This window comes from Pollachius pollachius (assembly GCF_949987615.1).
Source record: "Pollachius pollachius genome assembly, chromosome: 17".
NCBI classification, from domain to species: Eukaryota; Metazoa; Chordata; class Actinopteri; order Gadiformes; family Gadidae; genus Pollachius; species Pollachius pollachius.
Genome location: NC_136950.1, coordinates 21,855,092 through 21,865,091, shown reverse-complemented (window position 1 = coordinate 21,865,091; position 10,000 = coordinate 21,855,092). Strand labels below are relative to the sequence as shown.

At 50.0% G+C, this 10,000-nt stretch overlaps 1 protein-coding gene across 1 annotated transcript in view; it reads left to right on the top strand.

Moving 5' to 3' along the window:
* Nucleotides 1-828: 828 nt before the first annotated feature.
* The window catches only part of kcnb2b (potassium voltage-gated channel subfamily B member 2b), a gene marked incomplete at both ends in the record, with an annotated part of 78,355 nt that continues 69,183 nt past the window's right edge, over nucleotides 829-10,000 (top strand). The window contains one exon of the mRNA XM_079755051.1: nucleotides 829-1,431. Coding sequence (XP_079611177.1) covers nucleotides 829-1,431 — 603 coding nt within the window. The remainder of the gene's footprint in view (nucleotides 1,432-10,000) is intronic.

Sequence of the window (10,000 nt, the reverse complement as noted above, 5' to 3'; positions counted from 1 at the left end):
TATAGCTCTAATGTTATCTAGGCCTGGTTTGAAGAGCATATCTGATGCATAAAGCGCATGATGGCCAAGTTGGAGTTATTGTTGCCTTCACTGGGGGCCTGTGTTCATGTGCTGCGGATTAAATTTGCCGTTCCAAAATAAAAGACAAATATTTTTGTGAAATGGCGAGGATACTCGAAAATCACAGATTACATTATCTGAAGTCGTTGAAAAGGCACCGCCATTAACGTAAACCCAACTAAAGGCCTTTGTTGTTTTAGAAATCGTTATCTACAAATGTGAGCCATGTCGATACATTGTTGGAAAGTGGTGTTGGGCAACATAAATTGCATCAGAATCATTATTGCATAGCATTAAGTTGTAAAGATAAAAATATTGGAAGCGAAACAGCTGTATTCCTGGATAAAAAATGTTACCAGTGGCCGTTGGTGCACAGTGATGTCACATCTCATAAGTTTTACTAAATGTTCCAAGTAGCAGGTGGCGTCCAATGTGCGTTGCTGTTGGACATTTGTGATGAGTGATCGTTTAGTTTGTTTTGGATCGAGCCTATTCATCCGAATCCATAGGACTAGATTGTCTTCTTATACTTTATCCGCCGGGATGGACCTGAGAGAGGCATGTGTCCCAATCAGTCCCTTGGTGTTTACTTCTGGATCAGCTCATGTCAATATGCTGCTTAACGCTTGTTCCCTAACAACCCCCCTCCTTCTCTCCTCAGCCATGGAGGAACTTGACTGAGGTGGATCCTACAGCTCCCATCTTCTCCTTTGGTACATTTTACTTTTACTAGTTTTTATCTCCACCTGCCCTCCCCACCCCACCACCATGGCAGAGCAGCTGGACCCACCCCCGGGTGGCCTCCCGGCCAACAACAACATCAGCGGCGGCGGCGGCTCCCCCACCCTGACGCCGGAGCCCATTGACATCCTCCGCACCAAGGCCCGCTCCCGGAGGGTCCGTCTCAACGTGGGGGGGCTGAACCACGAGGTGCTGTGGCGGACCCTGGACCGCCTGCCTCGCACCCGGCTGGGTAAGCTGCGGGACTGCAACACCCACGAGAGCCTGATGGAGGTGTGCGACGACTACAGCCTGAACGAGAACGAGTTCTTCTTCGACCGCCACCCGGGCGCCTTCACCTCCATCTTGAACTTCTACCGCACGGGCAAGCTGCACATGATGGAGGAGATGTGCGCGCTGTCCTTCGGCCAGGAGCTGGACTACTGGGGCATCGACGAGATCTACCTGGAGTCCTGCTGCCAGGCGCGCTACCACCAGAAGAAGGAGCAGATGAACGAGGAGCTGCGGCGCGAGGCCGAGACGCTGCGGGAGCGCGAGGGCGAGATCGAGTTCGACAACACCTGCTGCCCGGACAAGAGGAAGAAGCTCTGGGACCTGCTGGAGAAGCCCGGCTCCTCGGTGGCAGCCAAGGTAAGCTGCTTCCTGTCGCACTCCACCCCCCCCCCCCCCCCCCCTCGTGACAGGAAGTGTGATCACACTAGCACTAGCATTTCCTGTTTCACAGGAGGGGGTATGGGGTTTCCCGAAATCCATGGCGAGACAGGCTCACGTTTTTTGCAGTTTGTTAGACTTTGTGAGAACAGTTGATGCGTTTTCACACACAGCACACACACATTGATCCGCTGTTGTCACCGCCCAGAGCTCGGTTCTCCTGTTCCGCCGTCCCGCCCCTCGGAGGGTTTTCCGTCTTTTCTCTGTGAAAGGGAAAGCGTTCCGCAGCAATGAGAGAGTGGCCCCGGGGCCGGTGGGATTCCCTTTGAGGGGATTGTCAGGACTGTGAGGAAGGTTGGGTATGGATGCGGACGTGGAGGTGTCTGCTGCGGCGGCCATACTGATGCGTTTCCCCGACAACGGGCTAGCCGGCTCCTCTCGGCGGACTCGCTCCTCGTTGCGATGCTGATCATGATGACCGACGAGCGCGGGATGTTTGCGTGGCAGAACTCAGGGAACTTGCAGCTTGGTTTGAAGCAGGATTTGCAAGCCGGTCTCTGTGGCCGAGATTTCGATGTTGGTTTTTGGTGGAAGCTTTGAGGCTGTGCACCGGCGGAGCCGACGTGGGAGGTTCAGACGCTCCAAGGTCTGACTCTGAAGGGGTACACTGCAGAACCCCCCCGGGCAAAGTAATAGTATGTGTCAGTGTTCGCTACTGGCTGCATGCACTGCTTTTATTACATCTCATGCAGTGATGAGTAAAGTATGACTGGAGCATTGGAAAGAATAGTTTCTCTTTATTTTCTCTTGCACAACCACAACCTGGGTGTCTTGCACACCAATATTCAAATGCAAATTAATGAACCATTTCTTTAGCGACCACAGGTCTATCCAAGGGGAAACACCCTCCACTTCCCACATCTGTGACTCTGAAGTATTTACATTATTATGAATCTACAATATCCCTCTCACCTCAGTCGGCAGAGAGCAACACAGGCATCCCTGTCCTAACCCCCCCGGCTGTTAGAGTGTGTTCCAGATCTTAGGCCCTCCTCTGGAAAGAGACCATCACATACTCTTAAGTTATTAGCTGCCATGGGGGGCTGTTGGTGGTGCTGAATCTGTTATGAGGGTTTAGGGGATAATAAGGAAAGGTGAGGCAAGCAGAATACTGCAAACACGCTAGAGTTGTCCCCCCGACCTTATGTGTAACACCGGGATAACTGGGGGGATTGCAGCACGACGACACCGACACCTCATCTCAATAACTCTCCCCACTAATACGCCCACTAGAAAGGGCCACGTTTAGCATCCGACGTGGAAGCCCCACATCCTGCATGTACAAAGGGGCCTGCGTAAGCGTAAGGCAAGCCCGCGTGTTGCACCGAGGTCGTTTGGCATACACATGGGAGTTTAACGTGATTTCCATTTTCAATTTTGCTCTCTCGCTCTCTCTCTCCCAGGCAGCGGCTCAGTATTGCTGAGCGGTTCACTATCGTGTTGTTGGAGGGTGGCGGTGAGGGGGTTTGTGGGTGCAGGTAGGGACGGGGGTGGGGACGGGGAAGCCTATGCAAGCCTGACGGGAAACCCAACCTTTAAATCAAATTTAAATTGAGATCCCCCCCAGCCTCCTGCAGCAGACCTGGGAACCGGAGACCCAGATTGGCCGTCCAACACGCCCGGATAACATACAGGCTGTCTTGTTATGCAGCTAGAGAAAGGGACTGGAGCTTTTATTCGCACACTGGCGAGCTCCCGAGCTTGCTTTTCGGGGAAGCCTTTTACTGGTCTAAACAGGGCACAGTGGGAACCCAGGCCAGGGAATGCCATTACTAGACCGAGTGGAGCAGAAATGAGGGAGGTGGGCTTGTGTGTGTGTATAGACGGAGCAACATGAGCCCTTTGTCGAAGCCAATCAGATATTGCATGCTCCCTCTCTCTCTCTCTCTCTCTCTCTCTCTCTCTCGCTCTCTCTCTCTCTCTCTCTCAGTCTCTCTCTCTCTCTCTCTCTCTCTCTCGCTCTCGCTCTCGCTCACCCTCTCCATCTCTCATCACGCTGTCTTCATTTCCCCAATCCTAAAGTATGATTCCCCAAGGTGATATTTGACATTACACTCCAAAGTGCCAATATGTGGCCCCTCTGATTACCTTTGGCCCCTCAGTAAAGGTTAAGTATGAGACACTGACCTTTCCCAGCCCAGGGTCACAGGAACCAGCATCACATTCATTGGCAATAAGTGCTGGTGCTTACTTTGGCACCATGAGATAAACGTTATGTAATGGGAAGAAGGTTAAAAAAACAACAGGATACAGATGGTGAAGAGTCAGAGAGAGAGAGAGAGAGAGAGACCCGGGAATGCTTCTGGAGAGAGAGGAGAGAGGCTACAGCGAGAGTCTGAAACAGAGATATATTGCCATAATGAGAGTGGTGAGGATGGCGACGGCGGTAGAGAGGGGAAAGGCAGGAGAGTGGTGGGTTGAAAGAGATGGGGTCCCGGCTAAGTAATGTCTCAGAATGCTGGGCTGGATCTTTGCAAACCTTTTTTTCTGATGAATAATGAATGTGATGGTCAAAACAGAGAGGACGCAGGGGCTAATGCAATGGCTTCTCTGCACTGCTGCGGGGTACTTAGTCAAACACTCACACTGTGTATGTGTTTGCGTGTGTGTGTGTGTGTGTGCCTGTGCGTGTGTGTGTGTGTGTGTGTGTGTGTGCGTGCGTGCGTGCATGCGTGTGTGTGTTTGTACGACCTAGTGCAGAGGGAGGTTGGAGCCTGGCTGATTTGGAGGTTGGGATCCCCTGAACTCTATAAACATGTCCTCTTGGAGAGACCACTAGTTCCTCAAACAGGCTGGTGCTTTGGCTCTCACCCTCACTCTAACTCAGATTAGACACCACAGAAGATGTAATGCTAATTTTTTTACCGTATTAATTATGCATATTCTTTCCAAGAAATGTACTTCACATGACGTTTTCAAAGGTGGTTGTTAATGGAGCTGTAACAGTAGTAGAAGTAGCTTTCCTCCGCCGTGGGTCCAAGACATATCCTCCCAGTCGCTGTTAAGCTCTCTGCTGAGGAAATTAAAAGGTACTTTAAGTGGAGGATGTCATCTCTGTTGTGTTTGAGTCATGTTGGATCTGATCCAGGCGACCCCACAATGTCGCCCAATTATGTTATAGGAGATAATGGACTAAGACACTTAAGACTCACAACAATGACTGTGTATTGCTTTCTCACGTTGTAAATCGTCAAAATTACACTGTGTATGATTCAAGATTTGACATTCAAGATTCCTTTATCGTTTTGTTCCATTACACAGATATACACGAGTGAAGTTCTCGGGTCAATTGATGCAATTAGATTTAATTTGTGAACGATGTTTAGACGATCCAAAGCAAACATTCAAAATCAGTGTTGGATAAAGCGCTCAATAGAAATGGATTAAGTAACTGGTGTCTAATGAGTACCATTCTGTATCAACAAACCAGGCATTTTGAGGGCAGGGTGTGAACTGTAAGAAAAGACACATAAAGGTCTCCATATAAAGGCCCCCTCTTCGATTCAGACCTTCAATCCGGCTTGTTCAATAACACTGGAGGAATCAGAGCATTTCGGACCGATCAATGTTTCTACTTTCCAGACAATAAGGTTTTCTCCGGCCCCACCCCCCTCCAAGTCCCGGACTGAACTGCAACTCTGGGATTGCTCTTAATGTGGATGTAAGCCATTACTCTCTCCTTTATCTAATAAGCTTGTCCAAATGGAAGCGCTATAAGCAGAGGACTGGGCAAGGGGCCGTCTGAATGCTTTGTCCTCCACTCACACAGGAATAGCTGCAGCCGAGGTCTGTTCAACATTGACGTTGTTCATTATGGTACCGTAATGTAGAGCGGGAGCAGCACAATAAGATAGCATCCGCTCTCAATCCACAAACTGCAATCTCTGTTGAAGCGCAGCGGGCTGTGAAATCTACCAATTAGTATCAAGTTAACTGGAAGGGGAAATGAAATGCATTCAGCTGTGTGTAACACCTTTTACGTTTTTAGAGGTTATTGTGTTGTTGAGGTTTCAATGCCCCTTTGTTGTAGATACAGAGTAAAGCTGAGTTGAGTACGCATATTAATCCTGGCAACATCAAAAGTGAAAGGAACAAATAGGAACCAGTGGGCTACAACACTGACCATCACTGGCCAGCAGATGCAGCCGCCTGTTGTTTTTCAGACTTGCACTAGTGTTCCCTCTCCCTCTACTTTACAATCTGTAAGCATGGAGCTTTGTGTTGGTTGCCCACTGTGAGCACTGTGAGGTGTTTTTAGCAGTCTGGCGCCGTGAGGATGATGGATGCTGAGTAGAGGAATTAGAGAACTGGAATTAGGGGAGCGCTGTGTGCAGAATTAAGTCAATGGCTCTTCTCGGTACCTTCGGGTCTCTGTGAGCAGATGTTCACTAACTATGTGTGTAATAACCGTCCTGTCATCTGAACATGCCTTTGCGACCATTCTTCAAAAGGTTAAATCAATAGGGGCTCTGGGGGGGTTGGAGGAAATGTATTCAGTGTGCCAGTCAAACTTATCCTCTCATGCTTTCCTTTTGGCCTCTTTACAATACATTCCCTGGAAGGGTGGTCTCTGCTGCCCTGCTGGTCAGCGAGCACTGTGCATGCTACAAATCAGATTTGGATATTTGTGATTCTCTTGGCGTCCCCATCACAAGCACAAACTGTGTTTGCAAGTCACTGCTGTGCTGTCAGGTGATAGCCGCGCTCTAAACTGGGAACACCCCCGTAGCCGTAGTACTCAGTCGGAGGATGCAGAGTTGAGTCACTCCACGGAGGAATCATCCAACGGAGAACATCGACGTCTAATAAGCATCCTGTCAACCTATCATTTGGCTGTCAATCAATCAAAGGTGCTTCTCCGTCGACATCTAGCAATTATTAACGCTTACATCATTCTTAGCACATCGATTTGTTTTCTGTGCAATGCAGAAAACATTTGTGGACACACCCTGTGGAGTTCATATGACGTTTTGACGCAGCATTTTCAGCCTCGCTCCCCGGGGTCAGGAAGCACGTCATCCGAGGCCTCAGCGTTTGGCGAGCCACCAGGTGGTTGTATCATAACCAGGTTGGCATTTAGGTAGAGCTCGCCTTGCTTCCCTCTTCCCGGTCCCCTGGTCACATAAGCCTTCCCCCTGGCCCTCTAATCAGCACGGCCCAGCATTCAGACACCGGCCCCTAAATCCTCTTTATCCCCCAATCATAATCAGATAAGATAGAACCTGCTAGATTATGGGTTTGCAGGACGGGCGACTGGATGTCCCCTCACCTATGGGACACACGTCCCCCTGTCCGGCTCCACACCCCCCTCCCCTCCCCGCGTCCAGGGGGCCGCCATTCAGTCAGTCAGTGATGGGATCGATGCACGGGGATGTGGTCTGTACAGATATTGACCATGAGAGTCTGACCTATAGGCTCCGATGGACGAACACCGGACACCTGCGCGCGGTTCCACAGGTGTTGTAAGTGATATCATCCGATTTGAATGTGGGCTTCCCGCAGAGAGAATCCAGATTTCCTGTCCTGCGCTTTCAGATGTCTTCCTGTAACGATATTCTCTTCCCCTGATTCGTTAGGCGCTTTAGGTTACATTTGATACTTGCTTGTGCTTCTGTTCGTTTGCTATTTATTTCCTCCATGCTTCCAAGCACTGAACAGCCAATAAGAGTAGGAATAGCGTTTGGTATGAATGCATTGAACATGCCGTTCCCTCATCTACCAGCGTGCATTTTAAAGTGACAGGCAGGTTAACTTATTCAGATCACAAATAAACAGTTTGACTGTAACACACTGGTACACTGCGTCTGCGTTTTAAACTGATTTAAACAACATTTAATTCATTCTGTTGGTACTTCTGACGAACTGTATATTTTTAAAATAGATATAGCCTAGAAACATAGAGAGGTCATAGCGGGTTAAGTTATACCAATTTAATCACGGGGCACATTTTGTGATTTTGAATATAAATGAAAATTGCACCGCAGGCAGATTAGGGCTCAGGCTTATGAGGCAGAATAACATTTGGATATGGAGCACATGTATTGGAGGAGGTGCGTCTACACCACAGCAGTGATATTCAGACGGGAAAAATCATGCAGAGGAGCTCAGCGCGGGATTCAATCCTGCAGCACAGATGTCCCAAGTGGGACCAAGGGCTCGCCTTAGAGCTAACCACCTCTTCCCGCACGCATTGCATCATAGGATTGAGGTTAGCGAGCGCAAGGAAACCTCTGAGACGTGACTAGATTGTTATTATGTTCCCTAAGCGAATCCCATTGAATACAGAACATGTCATTTAGGAGCAGGCTAGGCATGCCCACAGGTAGGCTGCCCACATGAGACTTCAAACCACGCAACCGTTCAGCTGGGCTGGATCCTAACCCCTGAACTACCCCCCCACTTTGAGGGCGCGTGTGTGGAGGTCTTCACCACTGCTGTCGTAATAGAAGAGCACACACACACACACCGAGGTCGAGGCAGGGACAGACGGTGGCCCTCCAGCCTGATGAGGGTCCCAGGAGGGTCTCACCCCCCGGACAAAAGACCCAAACGGTGTCCAGGTGACAGCGGGCAGCAAGGAGCGGACCCCGGCTCTCATAGCGGGCCCTCCCCTCAGCTGATACGGTAACATCCCATTAGGATCTTAATCCAATTGCTTCCCCTGTTTTTGGGTCGGGGTGCTTATGAGCTTTTGCCCGTGTTGAATTCCAACGCTCTACTTGATTAAATTGAGGATCTGTAAGTTGTGTGTTAACTTCCCGGTGATCAGTGTCAAGTAATCCCCCACCCCCCCCCCACTGTAACGAGTGGAATTGAGCAGCACTGGTGCAAAAGGCAAACCCACCAGGACCTAGAGAGAGAGAGAGAGTGAGAGAGAGAGATCCATTCCATGGTTGACTGATCTCCCGCTAACTCAAGTACAGGTGTTAAGTAAGCTTACATATACTTATTTACCAACGTATGAGCACCCATGCATATATATACACGAGGGCAGCTCAAAGACACGCAATCATCGGCTTTCGCACACACAACAAACTCACACACACACACAGAAACTCACATTCATATAGCGACACACAGAATTACAAGTGCATACGTGCACGCACCGACTGACATTCACACACAAACGCGTGGATGCACTCACACACTCCTGCCCCGGAGTCTCTCTCTCTCTCTCTCTCTCTCTCTCTCTCTCTCTCTGTCTTCCAATTGCTCTTGCTCTCTCTATCTATCTCTCTCTCCCTCTCTCTATATCTCTATGTCTGTCTGTTCGTCTGTCTCCCAATCCCTTGCCCCCTCACTCTCTCTCCCAGTCTCTCTCTCTTTCTCACCCATTTGCACCGTTCCCCCCCCCCTCCTCCTCCCCCCCTCGTCCATCTCTCCCTCCCCGGGGGTCGGAGGGCTGAGGTGTGATGGCTCTTGTCGGTGCCTGCTGAGAGCCTCTGATTCTGAAATATGTCGGTATTCATTCGGCCTGCGTCTGCCGCCTTCGACTGTCGGTCAATCATGTTTGTGCTTTCAGCACCGCAGGGCCGGTGCAGCTGCTTCTGCACAGTGCCTCTCGCTCGCTCTCTCTCTCCCTCACTCACTCAATCTCGCTCTTTCTCTCTCTTTCTTGCTCCCTCGCTCTCTCCCTCCTCGGCCTCTATATCACCACTGAGTACACTACTCGTACACTACCCTCCCTGTTCAGGCCAGGCCTCTATCTGAGCTATACCAGGGGGACAAATCGTTATGGACTGAGCGCTCTGTGATGTCGATATAAAGAGGCTGTGCGTGTCACGTGCACGTTTTGGATATGATTTGAACTGAGCAATTAAGAGGCGATCGATGTTGATGTCCCTCGTCTAACGAGCTTGAAGTAGATCAGGAATTGCGGACCGTCGTTATAGCAAAGTACTTTAGGAAACACATCTTCCGTTGGTGCTTTTCCATCCTCTGCAAAACATGTTCCCAGTTGTTCCGAGGCCAGTTGAGATCCTTGTTATCACCATGGTGATAACAAGGATTCATATTCACGTATCAAAACACCTCCTTAAACGACGTCCAACCGGCGCGGGGCAGAACCTCCGCACACAGAAGACGGGATGAATGGAGACGTTTGATCAAGCTCATTATGCGCGGTTCTCTCCGGGAAAGGCCGTGTTTGCCCGGTCCCCATGGCGACGGCGGCGGGGCGCCATGGTGACGTATCGTCACCTCCAGTGAATTCATCTCCGTCAGGCTGTGAGAGGAGCAGAGCAGCTGGCAGCTCGGCCCCCGTAGGCCGACCCAGGAGCGACCCTCGTCTCTGTGTACATCATCATCATCATCCTCCTCATCATCATCCTCATCATCCTCATTCTCATCATCCTCATCCTCATCATCCTCATCCTCATTCTCTTCATCATCATCATCCTCATTCTCATCATACTCCTCATCATCATTTTCATCATCCTCATCATCCTCATTCTCATCATCATCCTCCTCCTCATCATCATTCTCATCC